Raw genomic sequence first — 26,767 nt, forward strand, 5'->3', positions numbered from 1 at the left:
CTCCTCCGCGGGAGCTGAGCGCCAAACTCAAACTCTGTCAGGCCGGGGACTTCTTACAAACTGGCACTGAGGCCCAGCTGGGCTTTTTCGCACAGCCGTCGGGGCAGCGGTCCGACATGAGTCAAGTTCTGTTCCAGGACCTTGTCCCCTTGCAAGTGAAATGCAAAGACTGTGAGGAGAGGTGAGGGCCGCGCCTGTGGGCGCCGGCGGGTGGCGGTTGGGGTCGAGCCAATGGGGAAGATGGCGGCCGGGCTCAGCGGGGCTCGCTCCGCGGCCGTGGCGGACTGATCACCGGGACGTGGGAAGGGACCCTGCGGGGACCCCGGGGTTACCTTTGTGTGTCTTCGAGTCGGCGGCTGAGGAGGGGACTCGACGAAAGGGAACGAGGGAACGGGAAACCGACTCCCCTCGCTCGAAGGTCCTGGCTCTGAGCGGGACCGAGCCCCCTGCCTGCTGTCTCTGGGTGGGAGCTCGGATCCTCTGCAGTTAGTTTCTTTCTTTCTTTTTTTTTTTTTTTTTTTGTTTTTTTGGTTTTTCGAGACAGGGTTTCTCTGTGGTTTTGGAGCCTGTCCTGGAACTAGCTCTTGTAGACAAGGCTGGTCTCGAACTCCAAGAGATCCGCCTGCCTCTGCCTCCCGAGTGCTGGGATTAAAGGCGTGCGCCACCACCGCCCGGCTCTGCGAAGCTTCACGGTGACTTGAGGGAAGGGTCCGCACCAGCCCCTCGCTCATGATCTCCTTCGAAGGATAGTGGGGGAGTGAAGCTTTAGAACTTCAATTAAAAAAAAAGTTTCTTGTTTTTTTTTCAGTGATATTCTTGGGCTCCACCTGCACGTCAGTTACAAAGCAAAGATACATTTAACCAACCCCAAACACTGGAAAATCAGGAACTCTGTTCAGTCAGTGAATACTGTGAACGCGTAAAGCTGGACCCTGGGGTCCCGTGATCTTCACGGAGTTAACAGTGTGGTAGAGAACATTAAACCTGTCTCACAGATAAATGCAAACGTGCAACATTAATCACAGGTGATGCTATCAAGGCTCAAATAGGTTTGATTAGAAGTGAGATCTGATTTCCCCCGTTTTAACCAATAACTTTTTTTTTTTAGCTGTTATTCAGTTTCTGTGAACCTTGTATGCTCATTTGTAAAACTGATTTAGCACATGCCCATATGATTTCAGTGGAAATCAGGTGCGAAAGTGTATGTAGAAACTAAACGGTGAAGAAATATTGCCTGAAAAAAAAATGAAGACATCGGATTATTGAGTTGCCAGTTAAACCATGGTTTACAATTTAGAGTTGGGCCCAGAACCAACTGGCAAAGCAGTCAGAATGGGCTGGGAACATCAGCCATATACAGGGAATCTGTAGATTATTTTCATTGTCTTCTTGACTTTGGCCGTTGAACTTATGCCTTCCCTCCCCAAGCTGTACAGTGATCTACACAACCCCCAGTCTCTAATTGGTGATTAGTTTGTGCTGTCCAGAGTGCGGCCATTATCTACATACAGTTATTAGGCCTGACCTACTCCAAACTGATGTCCCTAAGTGTAAAAATTGATGTAGATTTTGAAGACATGCTAGTAACAAGAATGTAAATTTCAATGTTATGATGGTTATCCGTTACAGCTATTTTTAGAGTATATGGGGTTAAATGTGTTCACATTAAATTTACTTTCAAAGCTAGGGGCTTTCTAATGTGACTCTAGACAATTTAAAATGACACTTAAGACTCACAATTGTGCGTTTGTTTTGTTTCTGTTGGGCAGTATGGGACATTACTTGTGATTTGAAGCTTGACACTCTCAACTCTTCTCCAACACTTTGTAATCAGAGTTAACCGTGTTAAAACCCAATTTCAGCTTTTAAAATTTGTTTAGAAACCTGATATTACTATCAGCTGTGGCAAAGAGCAACCACTGTTCCTAAATCAGATTTTGCTGGGACACAGGCATCCTTCTCTGTTTACCAACTGTGTGGTTGCTTCTGCACAAGGTCTTCAGTGAGTAACTGTATGGGGTATTAGTGGGAATATAGCTCTGTGGTCTTTATTGTAGGATGCGTGTTGGTCCTCAGCACTCAATAGCAACAATAGCAGAAACTCTACAGCCTTCAAAGTCTAAAATATTTACTCTCTGGCTTTGTGCAGAATAATTTTGCTAACCGCTAACCTATAGGAAGGATAACCTAGATTCTTTAAGTCTAAAAACAGTTTGTTTACTCTGTGTGTGTGTGTTTCTGTGGATTGACTCATGTCCTTGCAAAATGCTATCGTGGACTTTACCACTGTACTGTACTCCCAGCCCCATTCTTACACAGTTTATTAACATTTTTTCTCATTTTAAAATTCAGAATAATAGTACCTACCTCATAGGATTGTTATTGAAGATGAAATAATTTAATGCATACAAAGTGCTTATAATAGCAACTAGTATATATTAAATATTCCCTACACCTTAGTTATTAGTAAGGTGTGATTGCATAAGTAGTCTAATAAAGTATAATAAAGGCATAGAGGAAGGGAAGGCAGTTGGGTAGAGGGTAGTGTAACTCTCAGGGAACCCTATCTGGGAGAAATGGTGAGATCTCTAAACCCAGCCTTGGATAGCCACCTGCTCTTTTGTTTTGATCCCTAAACTCTCTTCCATAGTCAGAGGAACTTAGCTCCTCTTAATGCCTTGTGCTCTCTCTACCATAGCTCCACTCGTGCTCTTCCCTCTGCCTTGGGTAGTCATTCTTTCATGACTCCCAAGGTGTCTGTCTCTGTGTGTGTGTGTGTGTGTATGTCTGTCTTTCTTTCTGTCGCGTGTTGTGTGTGTGTGCCATGTCAATATGTGTATGAATATGATTGAGTGTGGAAACCAGAGGTTGGCTTCTGGTATCTTTTTAAAAATGGTCTCCATCTTAAAATTCTTTTTTAAGAAATTGCATGTATATATTTAATCTCTGTGGAGAGGAGGGAAGGGAGGGTATGTGTGCCACAGTGTGCTTGTGGAGGTCAGAGGACAACAGAGGAGTCTGTTCTCTTCTTTGACCATGTACGTTTTGTGGGTTCCAGGGATGGAATCCAGCCTGTCAGGCTTGGGAGCGAGTGTCTTTCCCACTGACTCATCTTGCTGACTCTCCGCCTTATTTTTTGAGACATGTTCTCATTGAATGTAGTACCTTACAAACTAATTGACTAGACTGGCTGGCCTGTGAGCCTTGGGGATCTCCTGACACTACACTGTCCCGACCCCTAGGGCTACAGATGTATACAAACACATTGACCTAAAAACAATTTGTGTGTGTATGTGTGTCTTAGTACGTGTGTGTCTTAGCACGTGTGTGTGTGTTGGCTGTGGGATGTGTGTGGTGTGTTTCTATCTTAGCATGTGGGGGTGTTGCGGGAGTGAGCATTTGTGCCTGGAAAGGGAGCGGAGTGTCGGGTCTGCAGAGCTGGAGTGAGGTCCTTGTGGACTGTTTGGTGTGGGCTGGGGTGCAGACTGTGAGAGAACATGTGCTTTTAACCACCCAGCTGTCTCCCCAGTCCCACACTCAGCTTTTAATTTGGGTACTGGGGATCAAATTCAGATCCTCATGCTTGTGTGGCAGGCACTTTCTGTGCCATCTCCCCAGCGCCAAGGTGTACCTTAAATCTCTTTCCAGTAAGGATCTTTTAAAGTTGACTAGAGGGCCAGGTGTGGTTGGATTCTAGCATTGAGGCAGGGGCAGGTGACGCTCTGAGTTTGAGACCAACTATAAAACTGGGTGCCTAATTGAGATTAATTATCTTTAATCATTTTTTAGGTAGCATTATGTAGTAAAGAGATAAGTTCAAGTTTGGGCTTTGTGATGTGCCTTGGGTTCTTCTCTGTAAGGGAAATAACCACCAAGATTATTGTTGATTGGGATAGCGCTCTCTCTCCATCTCTCTCTTTCTCTGTCTTTCTCTTTCTCAGGTATCCAGCAGTGTAGGCACTCAGTAGACATTAATAGCTCTTCTTTTCGGTCTCTTGAGCCCTAAAACAATCAGATAAATCTAGGTAACTTGGTCTGACTTCAGTTTGCGGACATGAACTGTGTTTGCTTCTGTTTGTATCCTTAGCACCCAGCAGAGTACCTGGCTTACGGTAGCTTTTGTCTTTTGTGCATCGAGAGGATAAGATCACAGCTTCTAGATGGCAGCAATAGGCTGAACTCCAGCTCTGGTGTCTAATGTTTAAGATCTTTATTTAAAAGTAAATAAGTAAACCAACCTGGCTAGATTTGACTGGTCTAGAGGGTGTTATTCAGTTACAAACAATGTTTAAGGTGTGGCCTCAAGATAAGTAGTGTATTTCACTGAGATTTTTATTTGTCTTAATGCTCTTATATCATGGATCTTTCTAATACAGCAAATAAGATTTGTGGCTTGAGATGCTATACCTGCAGTCTCAAATTTTCCTACCACATATTTCTAGAGGTGGTTTCGGGTTTTTCTTTTTTTAATTGATTTTATTGAGCTATACATTTTTCTTTGTTCTCCTCCCTTACCCTCCCCTCCTCTTCAGTCCTCTCCCATGCTTCCCATGCACCCAATTTACTCAGGAGATCTTGTCTTTTTCTACTTCCCATGTAGATTAGATCCGTGTATGTCTCTCTGAGGGTCCTCATTGCTGTCTAAATTCTCTGGGATTGTGATTTGTAGGCTGGTTTTCTTTGCTTTATGTTTAAAAACCACTTATGAGTGAGTACATATGATTGATATTTGTCTTTCTGGGTCTGGGTTACCTCACTCAATGATTTTTTTTTTTAGCTCCATCCATTTGCCTGCAAATTTCAAGGTGGCATTATTTTTTTCTGATGTGTACAAACACATGGAAATTAAACAACAATGCTCACCTGAAGCATCAGTGGGTCAAGGAAGAAATAAAGGGAGAAATTAAAGACTTCCTAAAATTCAGTGAAAGCGATCACACAACATACCCAAATTTATGGGACACAATGAAAGTAGTGTTAAGAGGAAAGTCCATAGCACTAAATGCCTACATAAAGAAGCTGGAAAAAAATTCCACACTAGTGAATTAACAGAACATTTGAAAACTTTAGAACAAAAAGAAGCAAACTCACCCAAGAGAACTAGATGGCAAGAAATAATCAAATTGAGAACTGAAATCAACAAAATAGAAACAAAACAATACAAAATATCAATGAGACAAAGTTGGTTCTTTGAGAAAATCAAAAAAATAGACAAACCTTTATCCAAACTTACCAAAAGGCAGAGAGAGAATATCCAAATCAAATAATTCTTAAACGTAGATAAAGGAAACTTTATTTCTCATTGGTTGTGTGTGTGTGTTTTCTTTTTTTTTCTTTCTTTTCTCTCTCTCTCTCTTTTTTTTTTGGGGGGGGTTGTTTTTTTTTTTTTTGGTTTTTAGAGACAGGGTTTCTCCAGGGTTTCTCTGTGTAGCTTTGGAGCCTGTCCTGGACTTGCTCTGTAGACCAGACTGGCCTCGAACTCACCTGTCTCTGCCTCCTGAGTGCTGGGATTAAAGGTTTGTGCCACCATCACCCGGCTAAAATGATACATTTTAAAACAATATAGAATTGTAAATCCAAGCTTAAAAAAGATCTTAGCAGGGGCTGGAGAGATGGCTCAGAGGTTAAGAGCACTGACTGCTCTTCCAGAGGACCTGAGTTCAATTCCCAGCAACCACATGGCACATTGTGGCTCACAACCATCAGTAATGAGACCTGGTGCCCTCTTCTGACCTGAAGGCATACATGCAGGAAGAACCATGTATACAGAATTAATAAATCTTTAAAAAAAAAAAAAAAAAAGATCTTAGCAGTTGAATCTTGTCCCTTTCCACTTTCCCCATCCATTGTCAGTTGCTGTGTCTGTCTATCCTTTTTACTTCTGTTGTAGATAAGTAGAATATGGAAAAGTTTAAACCAAATCTTTAGAAGAATTTAAACTTGAGCAGATTGTTTTGTTTTACATTTCTATTGCTGTGATAAGAGACCATGACTACAGTAACATACAGAAGAAATGCTTCTTTTAAGCTTAAATTTCAGAATTAGGGTCCATGATGGCAGAGTGGGAGGTGGCAGGTAGCTGAAGCAACATCTGAGGGCAAGCAGGAGACAGCCCACCCTGGGAATGGTCCAAGTCCTTAGAAACCTCAAAGCCCATCCCCAGTGACACACCCCTCCCCAAAGGTCACAGCTCCTCATCCTTCTGGAAGTTCCACTAACTTGGGATCAAGTGTTCAAACATAAGAACCTATGGGGGCCATTCATATTTAAACCACCACAAATTTGTTTACCCACCCACACACATATACACACACATATCAAAGAAAGGCCCTTGTTGCTGAATTTAGCAGAATAGTTTTGAGATATGTAAATGTTTTTCACTAATTTTATCTTTATTTTGTTCCTCAGTTTAATGTTATCCTTGTTCATAATGGATACTGCATAGAATGTGGAGTGTTATGGCTTCACTCTCTCAGAGTGAATGAGGCAGATAATAGTAAACTTGTTGAAAATACTTATGTGAATAGAATGCACAGAGAATGTTTTATGTAGATTTGTTTTGGGGTTTAAAATACTTAATGTATGTAAGGATAGTGATTGTCATTTCCTTGAGTATAAAAATAATGTAAATATTATAATATTTTAACTTTTTAAGATAGTATCTGTCTGTCAGTTTGATCATTGCAGTGGTAATTTTCAGATCTAAAAGTTGTTACTAAATTGATGGTCTGTCTTTTAGTAGATGCTACTTAGAATCTGGCAGTAAGTTACTTACCAGAATACAAGCAATAGGCACCCTGATTGTTCTCCCCATTTAGTCCACAGCATCTTCATTTTAAAAGTGACAAAAATTAAGCCTTCTATTAAGGATTACTTGTTATTTATTAGAGCAGCCGTGCCCAGCGTACATTCTAGAACCTGTTCATAAGCTTGAGGGCACCTGTGGAGAGGCTTGTGGTCAGGATGGTTAGCTGGTGTTTGGGTAGTGGAACTCATGTCCCTTGAACATTTCTGAGTTGTTCCTGTCTTTTTGTCCCCTCAGGAGAGGAAGTGTCAGAGTGAGCATTGAACTACAGTCACTTTCTAATCCAGTACACAGAAAGGTTGGTATCTAGTTCCTTTTGAAATATGAGCATTTGTGTGATGTAATTATTGTTGTGGTTTTGTTTTGTTTTAAGAAAATGAGAGCTGTACTTACCTATACTTAGTCATCCTATAATCACTAAGGTGGTTTTACCAGGTGAGGCTTATCCATTGTATTCCACATATGCTGACTCTTGCATTTCCCCAAGCATGAGAAATTCTGCTGTCCAGTTTATGGTAGTGGTGAACTACTTGTGCTCTCCTGGTCTTTTTGCTATTATAATAAAATTATGGAGTTTTAAAAAGATGACTCTTGTTAAATCCATTTTTAAAATTTTTGGGTCATTTTATAACTGTTGCAAGACTAGGGTGGTGAAATCTAAGCCAGCCATTTAAATTTAATTATACCATGTATTACTAAATCCAAGAAGAATTAGGGGTTGATGTAACAATCTGGGTATGCTCTGAGCATTTAAAAGATTAGGTTACTTTACATTTTGATTTAGTGTGAATTTGATGTGAACTTCAAAATTGAGTTGAATACATGCCTATAATCCCGGTATTCAAGAGGTGGAAGAAGGATTGAGAGTTCTTTGGCATCCAACCTGGGCTATATAATTGATGCTCTATCTTAAAAAAAAAAAAATTGACAGCACTAAAGATATAGGCCAAAGGACTAAGTGTAGCATGTGTTTTCTGTGTTGCAACTTTCCTTGAACACATGCAAGCATGTTGTAGTTAGCAGGAACTGTAGTTTTTGGCTTGCTGTTGGTTTTCAGTAGCATCTGAGGCAACTTTCAAGAAGTACTTAAGTAGAGGTTACTGGATCACAGGCTGTTCTGAGGTATGGTAAGCCCCCAGTTTGTCAGTTTTCTAGAACAGAGAGTAACATTCTTACATGTTAATCTTACATATGGCACCTCTTCTTTTTTCTTTTAAGCCTCGTTAATAAATTGCTTCAATGTTTCCAATCCCCTAGTAGCTCCTTAGAAATGAGTAGAATTTCCTCAGGTTCTTTGTTAGCTCCTCTTATAAGGTATGGGTTTTCCTTGGGCCAGTGTTCTCTGAAGTTGGTTGTTTTTGTGTACCTACCTGTCAGCTGTGATTTCTGTCACACTTTGAATTTAACAACCTGGCAAGTGTCTTTATGAAAGGAGCCCATTTCATTAGAAAAGGAAACCCATGGATTGTCTCTTTAGTGGGCAGCTGGAGTGGGAGGCCTCCTGGGAAGCCCTGGAAACATGTCACCTGATACTCACCATCTGAGCGACAAAAGCCCCTTCCTTTTCTTGAGTATGATTGTCAGTTTTGCTGATTGTGTTTGCTGCTTTTGAAATACCAGACCAGTTAAGTTGAAGGAAACTGAAAATACAGTCGTTGAGTCTTGCCATGGTGCCAGAGTACAAAGCTGCTCTCCCCTTCTCTGACCTCATAGAAGATGCCCTAACTTCCAGCATTTCGCCAGCTTCTGCACACCCCATGCAGGTCTCCTGGAGCCGAATGTCTGCCCCTGTTTAAGTTGCTCACTCTCTCAAGACTAGTAAAATTAAGCAGCACCAGCAAACAGGACTCTGACGTACAACTGATAAATTGATGTTGAATAATTCACTTTTACAAAAGATCTACTGAAAACATTTTTTTAAAAAGTAATCTTTTCTTTAGGATTTAGTCATCCGTCTGACTGATGACACAGATCCATTTTTTCTGTATAACCTTGTTATATCTGAGGAAGATTTTCAAAGGTAAGTACTTTTTTTTTTATTTTTTATTTTATTTTTTTATTTTTATTTGCTGGCCCTATGTATGGTCTAGGAATTACTTTCTGAATTTTATGTGTTTACACTGTTCTTTTTTGAAGCATATACCTGTTCAGATGGTAAGTTATTCTGGGAATACTGACTGTCTTATAATTGTTGACAGAGTATTTTAAAAGATAAATGTTTTATAGATTATTAGTTTTTATATTATTATGTATTAAATAGCTCAGAATTTTGATGCTTTGGCTGACTATCTCAACTCCCGTTAGATAAGGTTGATTCAAATCAAAAGTTCCCTGTTTAGTGTTTTTTTTTTTAACTCTGCTTTAGCAGAAGATACAATCTTCTGGTGATGTTTTGGGGATTCGGATTTTAGGCGTAACATTAAATAGTGATGACATTAGTAAATAAAGAATATTTCAGTCTATGAATGATAACTAAAGATAGTAATTAAGTTTCTGAAGAACTGTTTTTCTGTTTTCTGTATAGTTTAAAATTGCAGCAAGGTCTCCTGGTGGACTTCTTAGCTTTTCCACAGAAGTTTATAGACCTCCTTCAGCAGTGTACCCTGGAACATGTGAAAGAGACTCCAAGGTGAGGCTGGGAGTGCCATGGCACTAGACCTCTACACAGACTCCTCTTTGAGAGATGATTGATACAAAGTTATTTTCCATGTATCACAAACGTCCCCCTTTATTTATTTATTTATTTATTTATTTATTTTAAGCTGGGATTAGGGCTCAGTTAAACCCCAAATTTTAAGAAATCTTAACTGGGGCCGGGCGGTGGTGGCGCACGCCTTTAATCCCAGCACTCGGGAGGCAAAGGCAGGCGGATCTCTGGGAGTTCGAGGCCAGCCTGGTCTACAAGAGCTAGTTCCAGGACAGGCACCAAAGCTACAGAGAAACCCTGTCTCAAAAAACCAAAAAAAAAAAAAAAAAAAAAAAAAGAAAGAAAGAAATCTTAACTGGGGATTGGAGAGGTGGAGGTGGCTCAGTGGTTAAGAACACTGGCTGCTCTTTCAGAGGACCAGGATTCAATTCCCAGCACCCACATGACAATTCACAACTGTCTGTGACTCCAGTTTCAGGAGCTCCAGCACCCTCATACAGACATATATACAGATAAAATATCAATGCACATAAAATAAAATAAAAAAGAAATCTTGACTAAAATAAATATTTGAACCTTAATTTACGTGGTTTGATGTAGCTTTTAAAGTTAGATTTAAAAATAATGTTTTACCAAGATTTATTTATTAATCTTCATCTTTTCTTTTCTCTCTCTCTCTCTCTCTCTCTCTCTCTCTCTCTCTCTCTTTCTTTCTTTTTTTTGGTTTTCTGAGGCAAAGTTTCTCTGTGTGGCCCTGGCTGTCTGGAACTCACTCTGTAGTCAAGGCTGGCCTTGAACTCACAGAGATTTGCCTGCCTCTGTCTTCTTAGTGCTGGAATTAAAGGTGTGTACTGCCACTACACAGCCTAAGATTCATTTCTTATTTATGTGTCTCTGTGTATATGGGGGTCCTTGGAGGCCAGATGGTGTGTCAAATCTTCTAGAGCTGCAGGCAGATGTGAGCTGCCCAACCTGGGTGCTAGGAACTGAATTCAGGTCCTTGGAAAGAGCAGCAAGTACTCTTAACTGCTGAGCCGTCTCTCCAGCACCAAGCTAGTTGAACTATTTAATAGCATTTTTGTTTTTGTAGTGATTGCATTTACGTTCATGGTCATGTGCTGCTGACTCCTGATCATGATAAGTTCACCTTGGACTGTTTCTTGGCTTGAACAACTGCTGACTATTGTTTAATATCTTGTTATATTAGAAACTCTGAAATGTTTTTCTGTAGTATTTTTTTTTTAACAGGGTTTCTCTGTGTAATTCTGGCTGCCCTGGAACTCACTCTGTAGATTAAAAGAGTGCACCACAAACTTCTGATTCCCCCCTCTTTTTTTGATGCAGGGTCTTACTATGTTGTGCTGTCTGTTTTGGAACTTACTGTGTAGACCATACTGGGCTTCAGTTCACAGAGAGCCTCCTGCCTCGCCTCCTGGTGCTGGGATTAAAGGCTTGCGCTGCCTGCCCCCACCCTCACGCACTTTTTTCATGTTTATTAGGTATAATTCTTCTATAAAGACCTTTGTCTTGTGAGGCAAGGCTATGTGATCATTCTGAGAGTTTACAGGGAAAAGGATAGTCCTTAATTTAAACATAAGTTGCCAGAGTAAGGAGCTGGTACTCTGGTCTCCCCTGTGGTATGCCGAGTTTTTGTTTTTAGTTTTTGCTTTCTCTCTGTTTCCTCTTTTGTCTCCTGCTATGAACTCAAGGATTGTTTTCGTTCAGCACTTTGTCATACTCCTCTTTATCTTTTTCTGTAGCCTCTTTCACACAGCCCTTATGATTTTTAATTTACTGCTTCATGGCCTGAGTCGGAGTCCGTGATACAGCGACAGGGTTTCACAGTTCTGCGTGCTATAATGTGACTTTTCTCTTCCAAGGTTTCTGCTGCAGCTCATTTCTTCAGCGACTCTTTTGGATAACTTGCCAGTATTTTTAAATGTCGTGGAGACAAATCCTTTCAAGCATCTTATTCACCTGTCATTAAAGCTTTTACCTGGAAATGATGTAGAGATAAAGAAATTTCTAGCAGGCTGTCTGAAATGCAGCAAGGTAAGACTTTGAATTTAAGCCACTCTTTTAAACTGAGTACTTTATAAATTGCTGAGGAGCCATATTGCCCTTTCTTTTTTTGTAGTGAATTTTATTGGTTTTCGTTTAGCTACTGCCTACAACTGTAAGTCTAGAACTACACCCACAGTAGAGAAACTTAGGGCCCAGAATACTTAGTGCTTTGCTCTGGCCTTAGGCACCTGAATTCCATGTCACCATTGTATCAGTTTGCAGTAGCAGTGCAATGTTTTTTACTCTTTCATTTTTGGCTCTTTTGGGGGGCCCACTATCCAGCTCCCTAATAAATCACATGGAAGCTTATTCTTAGTTATAAATGTCCAGCCTTAGCTTGGCTTGTTTCTTGCCAGCTTTTCTGAACTTCTATTACCCCATCTACCTTTTGCCTCTGGGCTTTTCTTATTCTCTTCTGTAAATCTTACTCTTACTTCGTGGATTGCTGTGTAGCTGGATGGCTGACCCCTGATGTCCGCCTCCTTCTCTGGCCACTTCTCTCCTCCCAGATTTCTCCTTCTATATATTCTCTGCCTGACAGTCCCACCTACCTTTTCTCCTGCCTCGCTGTGGCCATTCAGATCTTTATTACACCATCAGGTATTCTAGACAGGCAAAGTATCACAGCTTCATAGAGTTAAAAAAATGCAACATAAAATTAACACATCTTAGCATACTATATCCAACATCAGCTAACAAATATGTTTGAAAATAAGTATATGAACATGTTCTGAATATTGTAAAATGCTGCATGAAGTTTGTGGCACAAGGACGGTGTAGTGTTCCTGCTTAAGAAAGAAAAATTCAGGGGCTGGGTGGCAGTGCCACACACTTTTAATTCCAGCGCTTGGTAGGCAAAGGCAGGCAGATCTCTGTGAGTTTGAGGACAGCCTGGTCTATACCATGAGTTCTAGGACAGCCAGGGCTACACAGAGAAACTTTGTGTAAAACCCTATCTTGAAAAACCAAAGAAAAAAACAAAAGGAAAAAAGATATCAGTTAAATGGTTAGATCATTGCATAGCTAGTGCTCACGGTGCACAGATCATCTGGGGGTCTTAGGAAAATGCAGGTTCCTTTTTAGAAGGCCTGAGTTTTTGCATGTCCAATAGGCTCTTTGCATAAAGATGGTGTTGTATTTTGCTACACTTTGCATAGTTTGGCTATGGATGATTGTATTAAATTATAAGCTGCATAATTTTATTTTTATAAATAGGAAGAAAAATTATCATTGACTAAATCACTAGACGATGTTACCAGGCAACTGCACGTTACACAAGAGGTAATTCAAGTTTCAGTTTGTCTTTGTAAGTCATCCAGACATTGGTTCTGAATTCTTTCTTAAACACAAGCCTTTGTGTATATTCTTTCAAAGTATATTGCCATGGAATCTCATCTTTGTCCCTTTCCCCTATTAGTTAATTATCTTAAGTGGATGCTTTCTTTTAGATACTCCTCTGCCATCCCTAACATATGACATATTTTCTAAGTCATCATTAAGTAAGACAATGCTTAGTATCTATCACTTATTCTCTTTCCTTTAAAACATTATTTCATTTATTTATTGTATGTGTGCTTCTGTTTGTGTGTAGGCATGTGTGTACCATGGCATGGCAGTGGAGATCAGATGACAACTTGGGAGTTGGGTTTCTCTCTTTCTGCCATAGGTATCAGGAATCAAACTCAGGCCATCAGACTTGGTGGAAGCTCTTGTTGGCCCTTGCATTTTATTTGTTTGTTTGGCTTAAAATGACTTTTTAGTTTCCATCCTTCTTTCCTTTTTTTCCTGTATTAAGATTAGAATTAATCCTTTGACGGGCTTAGCATGGTTTTGGTCATGGCCACTACACTTTGCCCTTTATCTTTGAAATCTAGGGTGAAAGTACTTGCTAAGCAACATGGCTGTAGGCAGGAAATACTCCTGTACAACTTGGTCCCTGTTGGGGTACAATGCTACTGTACTTAGGTATAAGAAGTAAACTTAGTTGAGACTTAATAAACCCAGGTTTCTTAATGTCAGAGGAAAAGATTTGGCGCTGAAGAGCTGGATGAAATTAAAAGTTTAAAGGTGGTTTAAGCGCCACCTGTCATCTTTTTTTATTCTCATCTTGATGTCTTTAAGTTAATCTGTGGGAAAAATGTTAAGTATGCATTGGAAAACCAAAATTTCCTTTCAAGTGCCCTTGTCTGAAGTGTAACATATTCAAGAGACTATCCTGTTAACATTTACTGACCTCTATTATAGACGTTATCAGAGAAAACACAAGAATTAGATAAACTGCGGAGTGAATGGGCCTCTCACACAGCATCATTGACAAATAAGCATTCTCAGGAGTTAACAAATGAGAAGGAAAAAGCCTTGCAGGTAAGAATGTTAAAGGTACCTGGAAAATGTCATAGAGTTAGTTATTTAATTAACTATAAAAGTAATAAATGCATGCTTTAAACATCTAACAAGTATGTGAAATTCAAATTGAAAGCTTATTTTTCTAAGTCTTACATTCAGAGATTATATAGTCATCCTAGGCATTTTATTCTGCTCGACTTCCCAGCTATCAGCCTCACCCTTCCTGAGTGACCTGGTGGTCCTATATTAAGGTCATCATATTGATTCTTAACTCAGTGCAGATAATTTGATATCTTTTTCTAGACTTTTCTCTATGTATATATGAATGGTATGCAATTTACAAATATTTGTTTATAAATTTGTAACAATGTAAGTTATAGATATACATTTAGGGTTTTATTCCATGCTAATAAAATTTTATTAGATATATTGATTATATCTTTTTAAAAAATCTTAAGATATCATTCTCTATCAATTCAAATACTCCTTTTTAATGCTATGGCTATCATTCGTCATTCAGATACAACTTAAATTAACTACTTATCAAACTGGTAGACTTTATTTATTTTTTAATACTGGTAGGCTTTTAAATGCTTTGAAATTTTGGTTACTGTGAGTAGTCAGTGAGTTTCCTGTTTACATTGTAATGCATCCATCCATATAGAATTTCACTGATACATACTTGTCACCTGAACGACGATGCCCGCCAGGAATCCCAAGGTGCTTATTTCCCTGTGCTCCTGATACTGTTAGTCATCTTTGAATTTGCCCCTGATGGGTACTAAGGTTTGCGTCCATTCCTGTGAAATCTTTGTATGAAGCTAAGCATTTTGTCACATGACTTTACCTTTTCATTTCTTCTGTGGATTACTTTTTGACCGTCATTCCATTTGCTCTTTTGTAGTGAGATTTCTTAACTTGATTTTATAGCTTTAATAATAAATTTTTAATGTACTTAATATTAGTTATTTGCTGTTAAGGATATAATTGGATTTTTTATAAGTATAACTTTAATTCAAATAAATTTTAGATTATTATATCACCCTTCAAGTCTCCCTTATATGCTTTTCCAGTCTGTGTGCTACTCTTATGGGGGTATATTAGTTAGAGTTTCTATTGCTATGAAGAGACATCATGACCATAGCAAGTGTTATAAAGAAAAGCATTTAACTGGGGCTGGCTTACAGTTCAGAGGTTCAGCCCATTATCAGGTTGACAGCAAGCAGACAGACTTGGTTCTGCAGAGGTAGCTGCATCTGGATCCACAGGCAGCAGGAATAGAGTAACCACTGGGTGTGGCTTGAGCATCTGAAACCCTCAAAGCCTGCCCCTGGTAGTACACTTTCTCAAACAAAGCCACACCTTCTAATCCGTGGAAATAATACCACTCCCTATGAGCCTCTGGGGATCCTTTTCATTCAGATTACCATATGGAGTCATCACCTTTCTGACTGCTGCCATCAGTGCTTGGTTTTATTTGTTCTTCAGTATATCAAATAGTATGTTTCTATATCATTTCTTTCCCTCAGCATAACAGCTCTGAAATTCAATTGTATGATTGCCTTTTATTATTGTATAGTATTCTAATATATGACGAGACCATGACTTAATTGTTTTCCTGTTGACTGACCTTGAATTATTTGTGATATTTTGTTATTCAGTATTAAACTGATGTGAGCAACCTACCACATGTCTTTCTGTGCAGGTGTACACTCCCTTTCCTTGGGAAATGATGGGGGTTTAATGAGGCATGTGTTTTCCATTGAAGGTGTACATTGCCCCTATGTAGGTCAATAATAACACTATCACATAATAATGAACTTTTTCATACGCATATTGACCAACTTGATTATGTAATACCCATTCAGTATTACCATTATTAAATTGACCTATTAGTATTTTTTCTTACATTTCCCCCCTTTTTTCTTTTATTGAGCTATACATTTTTCTCTGCTCCCCTACCTTGCTCCCCTCTCTACTTCTACTCTCTCCCATGACTCCCACACTCCCAGTTTACTCAGGAGATTTTGTCTTTTTCTCCTTCCTATGTATATCTGTGTATGTCTCTCTTAGGGTTCTCTTTGTTGTCTAGGTTCTCTGGGGTTGGAGACTGTAGCCTGGTTTTTTTCTTTGCCTTATGTCTGAAAGTCACTTATGAGTGAGTACATACTGTATTTGTCTTTCTGGGTCTGGGTTACCTCACTCAATATCTTTTTTTTTTCCTAGATCCACCCATTTGCCTGCAAATTTCAAGATGTCATTATTTTTTTACCACTGTGTAGTACTCCATTGTGTCAGTGTACCACATTTTCTTTATTCTTCAGTTGAGGGGCATCTAGGTTGCTTCCAGGTTCTGGCTATTATGAATAATGCTACTATGAACATATTTGAGCATATGTTCTTGTGGTATGATTGAGCATCCTTTGGGTATATGCCCCAAAGTGGTATCGCTGGTTGTTTTCTAATTTTCTGAGAAATTGCCATACTGATTTTCAAAGGGGCTGTACCAGTTTGCATTCCCATCAGCAATAGAGGAGTGTTCCCCTACCCCACAACCTCTCCAGCATAAGCTGTCATCATTGTTTTTGATCTTGGTCATTATGACAGATGTTAAGATGGAATCTCAGAGTTGTTTTGATTTACATTTCTCTCATGGCTAAGGATGCTGAACATTTCCTTAAGTATCTTTCAGCCATTTGAGATTTGTCTGTTGAGAGTTTTCTGTTTGGGTCTGTACCCGTAGTTTTATTGGATTATTTGTCCTTTTGATGTCAAGTTTCTTGAGTTCTTTGTATATTTTGGAGATAAGTCCTCTGTCAGATGTGGGGTTGGTGAAGAACTTTTCCCATTCTGTAGGCTGTCTTTTTGTCTTGTTGACAGTGTCTTTTGCTTTACAGAAGCTTCTAGTTTCAGGAGGTCCCATTTATTAATTGTTGCTTTCAGTGTCTATGTTACTGGGGTTTTATTTAGGAAGTGGTCTCCTGTACATTCAAGTGTACTTCCCACTTTCTCTTCTATGAGGTTCAGTGTGGTTGATTTTATATTGAGATCTTTGATCCATTTGTACTTGAGGTTTTTTGGTTTTTGTTTTGTTTTTTCAAGCCACAGTGTAGTTTATTCAGCCACAGAATCATTTAAGGTCCCTACCTTCCCAGCTACTGGCTGCCATTGTTCAAGATCCCTGTTTTAGGCTTAGCCTATTCAGGACTCTGGGGACCTAGGAGGGTGGGGGCTGGCAGGGTTTGGTGTCCACAGTCTGCCAGGCAGGCTCAGCTGCAGCCCCCCCACGCCCTTGATAAGGCTGGCAGCCTCAGGGATCTGGCGGAAGAGGTTACGAAGGGTGTCTAGCTCTCGGTGCGCTGCTCCACAGACTGCACAGATGCTCATTTTCAGCTATTGTACTCCAGCATCTTTTGGCTGTGTCTCCATAATGCGCCTCTTGGCCTTGTCCTGGCTCTTGCGCACTGCTATGTTGTGTTCATGTCGTAATCGGTACTGTCTTTGTTCACTGCCTTCTTGCCCTTGTGTGAGGGCCCAGCTGGGGAGGGAGCCTTCAGAAGGGGGCTGCAGGGAGAGGCAGCAGCCACAGGGGCCTGCCTGGAGGACGTGTAGTTGCTGCCCAGATGCTGCCAGGGTCGGGGGAAGGTGCACCGCTGTCTGCCCACAATGTGCCACTTGGTACTGCAGGGGATTGTAGCCACCTCGGCTGCCCTCTGGCCCACGAGGCTCCTCCTTCACAGACACGGCCCTGGGGTTCTAGCTCTCCAGGTTACTGTAAATGCCAGGCCCCAAAGCCTTCCTATCTGGGCCAAATGTATGTGAGGGATATGCAAGTGGCCGAGGGTCAGCCAGCAGGTAATGGGGGAATGAAGGGGTTTCTGGGCCCTTAAGGCTTCGGGCTTCAGGTGCTGGCTTCATGGCAAAGGGGTCAGAAAGCTGTTCTTCCCCAGACTTGGTGGAGGCCTCATGCTCACACATGTCCCCCAGTTCCCCAGGCCCAGCTCGATCCCCTGAGAACTCAAGTGGCTGCTGGCTACTCCAAGGCTCACACTCATAGTAGGTCCCATGGGACATAGCCGGCTCACCCTCTTGGCTCCCTACCCCTGGGTTCTGTGCTGGGGCACTCCTTCAGATGCTCACCCTGTCCTCTCTTGATGTCCTCCGACCCTAGCGTTGCCATAGGTCTGACCTCTCTGGGCTTTTTTGTCACCCACTCCTATGTGGCTTTTCTCCTCCTCCACTGCTTCCTTTTCCTTCTGTAGTCAGTGCCTCTCTTTTCTTCCCTTTTCCCCTCTCTCCTTGGTGTAAGTCAGTGAGGGGCAGGGCACACCCCAGAGGGAGGGGTACTTAGCAGTTACAGGGCTCTTTGGTGAGGCCCCAGCCAAAGTCCAGAAGTAGTTGTTTGGGAAAATGTCCCCTCTTGTCCTGTGAGCCCAAGGGATTCCAACCCCTTGTCCAGGGTAGCTCCTCTGAATGTCCGTCTTCTTCCAAGGAGATCTGTGTAGAGTAAGGCACCAAGCCACAGCCAATAGAGAAAGCAGTCCTCCAATGCCAACTTAGTCTAAACTCCTCCCTTGATATATCTTCCTCCCTGTTCCCCTAAGTCCTGAACTTTACCTACCCTGGGGTAAGTCAGTTCCTTGTGTAGCCCCACCTCCCACAGCATTCTCCTGGCCATCATTGTTTGAGGGGTTCAGGACCAAGTCACCCCTGGCCTGAGCATAGGTACGCTCATTTGTTAGTTTTGAGACGGGGTCTCACTACATAGATCAGGCTGGCCATGAACTCAGAGTTCTGCCTGCCTTTGCCTCTAGAGTGCTGCTTTAGTGAGGTCTTTGGCTAGGACTTTGTACAGGGCTTTGTACATGTTTCCCATCCTGGCTACCCCTAGCAGACTGCCATAGGCTACCTGGACATAGCTGAGGTTTCTGGTCAAGACTTGAGCCCTGTACCTCAGGCCCAGGCAGGCTACTGCCCCAGAACCAACATACAGGATTTGTTTTAGAGGCTCCAGTTGCTTCACCTTCACTGAAAGAGCCTCAGGCTGACCCCACCCAACACTGACTGGAGGCTCTGCCCTTACTACTTCCTGTGCTCTGGGGTGTATGCAGGCTCTGGAGCTCAGTGGAGCTCCCTTTGCTAGCTTTCCTTCTGCAGGACTGTTTTCAGACCTCTAGCGTGTGTCTCTTAGGTCCGCCTCCTCTTGTAAGCTTGAGACATCTTCTCTTGAGTCCTCATCTCCTCCTGGGGCTGTTTCTGGATCTATGGGAGAAGCCCGTAGCTGTTCAGCTGCACCTCTTGCTGGTCTACTGATCCCCAAACTTGGGTTTTCTTTTCCCTTTGAGATTGCCTTGTGCCGTCCAGTCAGAGGCGCTTTACTTGTCAAGCTTCAGACAGGACTCCCAACCTCAGTCTGAAAATGGTGGTCCTGCCTCCAGGAATCTCAGAATCTGGACTTGAGTTGTGTACATGGCGATAGATAGGGATCTATTTTCATTTTTCTACATGTTGATATTCAGTTATGCCAGCACTATTTGTTGAATAAACTTTCTTTTTTCTATTTTATACTTTTAGCTTCTTGTCAAAAATCAGTTGTTCGTAGGCGTGTGGATTGATATCTGGGTCTTTGAGTCGATTCCGTTGGTTCTCCTGTTTTTATGTCAATATCAGGCTGTTTTCATTAATGTACCTCTATAGTATAGTTTGAAATCAGGGATTGTGATGCCTCCAGAAGTTCCTTTATTGTACAGGATTGTTTTGGCTATCTTGTTTTTCCCTCCATATGAAGTTGAGTATCGTTCTTTTGATATCTGTGAAGAATTTTGCTGGGATTTTGATGGGCATTGCATCGAATCTGTAGATTGCTTTTGGTAAGATTGCCATTTTTACTGTTAGTTCTACTTACTCTAGAGCATGGGAGATCTCATTTTCGGGTATCTTCTTCAGCTCCTTTCTTCAAAGACTTAAAGTTCTTGTCATACAGGTCTTTCACTTGTTTGGTTAGAGTTACCCCAAGATATTTTATGTTATTTGTGGCTATTGTGAAGGGTGATGTTTCTCTTGATTTCTTAGTCCATTTATCATCTGTATAAAGGAGGACTACTGATTTTTTTTGAGTTAATCTTGTATCCTGCTGCATTACTGAAGGTGTTTATGGGTTGTAGGAGTTCCCGGGTAGAATTTTTGGGGTCACTTATTTATACTATCATATCATCAGCAAATAGTGACAGTTTGACTTCTTTTCTGATTTGTGTCCCCTTGATCTCCTTTAGTTGTCTTATGGCTCTAACTAGAACCTCAAGTACTATATTGAATAGATATGGATGGTGGACAACCTTGTCTTGTTCATGATTCATTGGGATCGCTTTGAGTTTCTCTCCATTTAATTTGATGTTGGCTGTTAGCTTGCTATATATTGCCTTTATTATGTTTAGGTATGTTCCTTGTATCCCTGCTCTAAGACTTTTATCATGAAGGGATGTTGTATTTTGTCAAAGGCTTTTGCAGCATCTAAAGAGATGATCATGTAGTTTTTTTTTCCTTTCAGTTTATTTATATGATGGGTTACATTGACAGATTTTCATATGTTAAACCATCCCTGCATCTCTGGAATGAAGCCTACTTGGTCATAGCAGATGATTTTTCTAATGTGTTCTTAGATTTGGTTTGCTTTTTTTTTTTTGGTTTTTCGAGACAGGGTTTCTCTGTGGTTTTGGAGCCTGTCCTGGAACTAGCTCTTGTAGACCAGGCTGGTCTCGAACTCACAGAGATCCGCCTGCCTCTGCCTCCCAAGTGCTGGGATTAAAGGCGTGCGCCACCACCGCCCGGTGTTTTTTTTTTTTTTTTTTTTAGTATTCCTTAGTAGTGTGGTTTGGATATCAGAATAACTGTAGCCTTATAAAAAGAGTTTGACAATATTCCTTCTGTTTCTATTATATAAAACAGTTTGAGGAATATTGGTATTAGTTCTTCTTTTAAAATCTTGTAGAATTCTGTGCTGATTCCCAAAGTGTTGAGTTCAGCCCGGGGTCTCCGCCCTGCTCTGGTAATTAAACTTTGGAACATTGAAGCTGGCTGGGGAAAATGGTTGGATAGAGAACACCGCTCTGTTCATCTACTCCCCAGCCTACAAATGACTGGATAGAGAACACCGCTCTGTCCATCTACTCCCCAGCTACAAATGAAAACACAAAGAGTTCTGTGCTGATGCCATCTGGCCCTGGGCTTTTTTTGGTTGGGAGACTTTTGATGACTGTTTCTATTTCTTTAGCAGTTATAGGCCTATTTAATTTGCTTATCTGTTCTTGATTTAATTTTGTTCTTTTTTTTTTTTTTTTGGTCTTGATTTAATTTTGGTAAGTGATATTTATCTAGAAAATTGTCCATTTCCTTTACGTTTTCTGATTTTGTGGAGTACAGGTTTTAAAGTATGACCTGATGATTCTCTATTTTCTCTGTGTCTGTTGTCATGTCCCCCTTTTTATTTCTGGTTTTGTTAATTTGGTTATTCTCTCTCTGCCCTTTGGTTAGTTTGGGTAAAGGTTTGTCTATTTTGTAGATTTTTCTTGAAAAACCAACTTTTTGTCTTATTAATCCTTCGTATTGTTTTCTTTCTGTTTTGTCGATTTCAGCCCTCAATTTTGTTATTTCCTGTTGTCTAGTCCTCCTCGGTGAGTTTGCTTCTTTTTGTTCTAGAGCTTTCAGGTGTTCTGTTAATTCATTAGTGCGGGATTTTTTTCAGCTTCTTTATGTAGGCATTTAGTGCTATGAACTTTTCTCTTAGCACTACTTTCATTGTTTCTCATAAGTTTGGGTATGTTGTGCGGTTGTTTTCATTGAATTTTAGGAAGTTTTAATTTCTTTTTTTATTTTTTCCTTGACCCATTGGTGATTCATGTTCAATTTCCATGTGTTTGTGGGCTTTCTGAAATTAGTGTTGCTGTTGAAATCTCACTTTAAGCTATGGTGATCTGATAAGATATGTGGGGTTATTCCAATTTTTTGTATTTGTTGAGGTTTGCTTTGTTACCAAGTATGTGGTCAATTTTTGAGAAGGTTCCATGAGGTGCTGAGAAGTTTTTTGTTTTTTGGTTTTTTTTATATATGTTTGAATGGAATGTTTTGTAGATGTCTGTTAAGTCCACTTAAGTCATACAATCTGTTAGTTCCCTTATTTCTCTGTTAAGTTTCTGTCTGGCAGACCTGTCCAGTGGTGAGAGTAGAGTGTTGAAGTCTCCCACTATTAGTGTGTGGGGCTTAATGTGTGATTTAAGCTTTAGTAAAGTTTCTTTTACATATGAGGGTGCCCTTACATTTGGGGCATGCACGTTCAGTATTGAGATTTCCTCTTGATGATTTTTTTTTGTGTGTGAAAAATATGAAATGTCCTTTTTTGTCTCTTTTGATTGATTTTAGTTTGAAGTATTTTGTTAGATATTAGAATAACTACACCAGCTTATTTCTTAGGTTCATGTGATTGGAATTGTTTTTTCCCACCCCTTACTCTAAGGTGTTTTTGAGGTCAAGGTGTTATCTTGTCCACAGCAGAAGGATGAATTCTGTTTTCGTATCCAATCTGTTAGTCTGTGTCTTTTATAAGTGAGTTGAATCCATTTATATTAAGGAATATTGATGACCAGTGTTTGCTAGTTCCTGTTATTTTTTTTTGTTGTTGTTGTTGTTGTTGTTGATGTTATTATGTGTGCTTTTTTCTTCTTTGGGATTTGCTGCTGTGAGATTGTCTATTGTCTGTGTTTTTGTGGTGTAGCTGACTTCCTTGGGTTGGAGTTTTCTTTCTACACAAAGTTTCTAGTGTTTTGTGTAGGGCTAGATTTGTGGTTAGGTATTGTTTAAATCTGGTTTTGTCAAGGAATATCTTGTTTTCTTCTTTTACGGTGATTGAAAGTTTTGTTGGGTATTGTAGTCTGGACTGGCATCGTGGTCTCTTAATCTCTGCATAACGCTTGGTCAGGACCTTCTGGCTTTCCTTGTTTCCATTGAGAAGTCAGGTACAATTCTGATAGGGTCTGCCTTTATATGTTACTTGGCCTTTTTCCTTTGCAGCTCTTAATATTCTTTATTCTATATGTTTAGTGTTTTGATTTTATGTGGCTAGTCCCCCTCCTTTTTTTTTGTCCAGTCTGTTTGGTGTTCTGTTAGCGTCTTGTAACTTCATAGTCATGTCCTTTTTATTTTTGGAAAAGTTTTCTTCTGCAATTTTGTTGAGTATATTTTTTGTGCCTTTGAGTTTTCCTTCCTCTGTCCCTATTATTCTTAGGTTTGGCCTTTTCATGGTGTCCCATATTTTTTGCATGTTTTGGTTTAAGCTTTTGTTTGATTTAACATTTTCTGTGACTGATGAATGTTTCCTTCATTGTATCTTCAAGACCTGAGATTCTCTCTTCTATCTCTTGTATTCTGCCGTTTATGCTTGCATTTGTGGTTTCTGACCATTTATCCAAATTTTTCATTTCCAGAACTCCCTCAGTTTGTGTTTTCTTTATTGTCTATTTCGGTTTTCAGGTCTTGAATTGTTTCTTTTACCTGTTTGATTGCTTTTTCTTGGATTTCTTTAAGGGATTTGTTGATTTCTTCCAATTTTTTTTTTTTCTAATTCTTTGGGGGAATTTTTCATTTCTTCTTTTAAGTGCCTCAAACATTTTCCTAAAGTTATTTTTTAGATCATTTTCTTTTGCTTTATCAGTGTTGTAGTGTTCAAGTCTTGCTGTTGTGGAATCACTATTTTTTGGAGGTGTCATGTTCTTTGTGTTGTTGCGTGTGCTTTTACCTTCTTGTCTACCCATCTTTTCCTCCAAGTCATGTAGTTGGGGCTGTGTCTCCAGTGGTCACTCCTCCAGGTGCCAGTGAGTCCAAGGCTAAGATGGTTGCTCCTTGTGGTGGAGTTGGGGCCAAGGTTCAGGTCATGCCAGAGGTTGCTTGGTGTTCCCTGTTGGGCCTACCTACTGCTCCTGGGGAGGTCGGGCCTTCTGTTTCTTACTTATTTTTAGGAATTATTTGTATATCCTAAACATGAATTTTTTGTTAGGTACAGGTGTCATTCAGTATCTATAAGAGTCTGGAATACTTGGATCATCTCTAGATTACTTATAATGTCTAGTATAATGTATATGCCATGTAAACAGTTGTACAGTGTTGTTTAGGGAATAATAGCAAGAAAAGTCTGTACATCACAATACAGATAAAACACCTGGTACAGGAATGAGCCGTAAGGTAACTGACACTCAAAGGATGAGTTCTGAATGACAGAGATGTACTCACTAATGCAGACGGCTACAACACTATCACTGCATACCTCTCTCTCTGTCTCTCTGGGGACCTGACTATCCTGGAGCTCACAGAGATTCACTTGCCTTTACCTTCTGAGTGCAGGATTAAATGTGTGTACCACCACACCTCGGTCCCACCTTTTCTTTCATCTACATTCTTATTAAACAATATGTGTGACTGGGGATTTTATATATTTTTACTCTATAAAAGTGAGGCTATCTACTTTGCCTCCACCATTCTGGTTACTCTGTTTTTTTAGAGTCTCGTGTAGTCCAGGCTACATGGTCTTGATTTGCTGTGTAGCAGAGAATGACTGTAGCTCTGATCCTCGGGTTTATACCTCTTGAGTGTCGGGGGGAATTACAAACAGGACAATAGTGTTAAATATACCTTTGTTTGCCTTACTTTCTTTCATGATATCTGTAATTGAAACAGACTTTTTCTAAGCAGGGAAATCTGAAAATGAGGAAGAAATTATGACTATTTTACTTCTGATTTTTTCCTAATTTTGTTTCTGTTCTTTCTTCTTTGACATATCATTCTATAATAGGCACAGGTTCAGTACCAGCAGCAGCATGAGCAACAGAAAAAGGAGCTGGAAGCCCTCCATCAACGAAATATCCACCAACTTCAAAACAGATTGTCTGAATTAGAGGCAGCTAATAAAGACCTCACTGAAAAGAAGTATAAAGGAGACGCCACTGTCAGAGAACTGAAAGCGAAACTTGCTGGTCTGGAAGAGGTAGAGTGCTGGCTGCTTCCTGTCCCACTTAGGGACTGCTGAGGTGGAGTCCTTGCTTTCACTTTGCACCTACTGCTGAGCAGGTGTGCTCCCTGGGTGCTCTGCAGAGATCTCTTGGCCCTGCCATACTCATCTCAATGTAGAGAAAATAGGGATAGCAGATGCGATAAAAGTGCTAATTCAAGAAGGAACTGAGATAAACGGGGTGTTTTAGTTTGATGTTTGAATAAATATTAAATAAAAGGGCATCTCCCAGATTCTTTCAGTGTGTCTTCTAATATTAGTGCAGCGTCCGTGTCTCACAGGGCTATGGTGAAGTTGAATGACCACGGAGCGTTCTACTGCTAGACAATAGCTAATGCTTACTGAGCATGTGCAGGGTAATGACAGACACTGTGGAAGTGATCTGCAGAAATTAACCCCATATGTAGGTGCTATTATCCTCTTTGTAGAGATAATTGGGCTGCACTGCAGACTTATTGTTATTTGCTTAAGATCCTACAGCCAACAAGGGGAAGGAAGAGAGCTATAACCCATTTGTTATTTGCCTGTCTCCTTCTGGCACCCAGGAATGTATGTTTTTGCTCTGCTGAGATTTAACAGGGCTTCCTGCATGCTTGGCAAGTGCTCTGCAGTGAGCTTCATACCCTACACATCAAGAAGGTTAAGCAGTGTTGGTGCTTGCCACAGCACATTTGTGGATGCCTTGGCACTAATGATAGCTGCTATTTAACATTAGTTGAAGTTATTTTCAGATTTTTTTTCTTTTTCTTTTTTCTTTTTCTTTTTTTTTTTTTTTAAGACAGGGTTTTCTGTGTTCTCCAGGTTGGTGTCAGACTCCTGAGCTTAGTCTAGTACCTGACTTTACCTTTCTTAGTGGCTGGACTACAGGCAAGCACCACTGTTGACTGATTTTTTGTTTGTTTGTTTGTTTGTTTGAGATAGTGTTTCTCTGTGCAGCAGACTGTCCTTGAACTCAGATCCAACTGCCTCTGCCTCTAGTGCTCAGAAGAAAGCCTGACTTCAGCTTGGTACCTTGGGTGGCTAATGGCTTCATAATAATGCTGTCTAAACCCCCAAATGGGCCAGTTTATGAACAATCTTAATTATGTTGATTTTTATATAACCTCATTGTGTTCTCTTTGTATCAGTGATAGAATACTGATATCAGCAACTTCAGGGGGGATTGTTTTGGCTCAGCATTTCAGAGGCTTCATTCTGGCTGTACTTCGAACTTGATGCAATGTGGTAAAGAGGCTGTTCTTTTCATAGTAGACAGGAGGTGGGCAGGGAAACTGTAACAGTACAGGGCCTGACACAGTACAGCTCTGAGGACAGAGTCGCTGCAGCTTAACTTGCTGTGGTGAGCCCCACTTTCGTGTTTCCAGAACCTCTCCATGTAGTGCCTTCAGTGGGAGATGAAGCCAGAACACCTGCAAAGTAAAACTCCTGCCTGAGGAACTTTGTTATCTCTGAATGCTCGGTTTCATAATTATGTGAAGTTAAACATTGTAGGCATTAATGCCCTAAAGTGATTATCATTGGATATTTACTGTGTCCAACCAATATGTTCGGCATTTTACATAAGGGCTTTGAAGTCCTTGGGGGATTTATGTTAGATGACAGGGCTTTTTCTGACAGCTGTCATGCCATGAACCCGTTACTCTGTCTGTGGGACAGAATAGACAAGCTTGCTGGGCTGTGTCTTGCACCCGCTCCCACTTGTTGCTGTAAGAGAAATTCATGGTCCTCCCTAGTTCCTGCTTTCATGCACCCTGGCCCAGAGCCCAGATCAGACTAGGTCACATAGTCTGCAGTTTGCTCACCCCTTGAGAATCATTAAGAGTCAGGACCTGCATTGTTCTTGAGAATAAAG

General features: G+C 40.6%; 1 protein-coding gene, 1 non-coding gene and 1 pseudogene across 2 annotated transcripts in view; 2 read left to right on the forward strand and 1 right to left on the reverse strand.

Moving 5' to 3' along the window:
- Positions 1–32: 32 nt before the first annotated feature.
- Sass6 (SAS-6 centriolar assembly protein) overlaps positions 33–26,767 on the forward strand; it is a 39,347-nt gene continuing 12,612 nt past the window's right edge. The window contains exons 1-8 of the mRNA XM_057793048.1: positions 33–181; positions 7,043–7,103; positions 8,746–8,825; positions 9,330–9,434; positions 11,333–11,504; positions 12,732–12,797; positions 13,761–13,880; positions 24,700–24,891. Coding sequence (XP_057649031.1) covers positions 117–181; positions 7,043–7,103; positions 8,746–8,825; positions 9,330–9,434; positions 11,333–11,504; positions 12,732–12,797; positions 13,761–13,880; positions 24,700–24,891 — 861 coding nt within the window. The 5' untranslated portion in view covers positions 33–116. The remainder of the gene's footprint in view (positions 182–7,042; positions 7,104–8,745; positions 8,826–9,329; positions 9,435–11,332; positions 11,505–12,731; positions 12,798–13,760; positions 13,881–24,699; positions 24,892–26,767) is intronic.
- LOC130889855 (CCAAT/enhancer-binding protein epsilon-like) lies at positions 17,064–17,936 on the reverse strand (annotated as a pseudogene).
- LOC130890250 (small nucleolar RNA SNORA36 family) lies at positions 20,865–20,996 on the forward strand. Its single transcript, XR_009058697.1, has one exon. It is a non-coding gene; the product is annotated as a small nucleolar RNA SNORA36 family (small nucleolar RNA).

This window comes from Chionomys nivalis, chromosome 18 (assembly GCF_950005125.1).
Source record: "Chionomys nivalis chromosome 18, mChiNiv1.1, whole genome shotgun sequence".
Lineage (NCBI taxonomy): Eukaryota > Metazoa > Chordata > Mammalia > Rodentia > Cricetidae > Chionomys > Chionomys nivalis.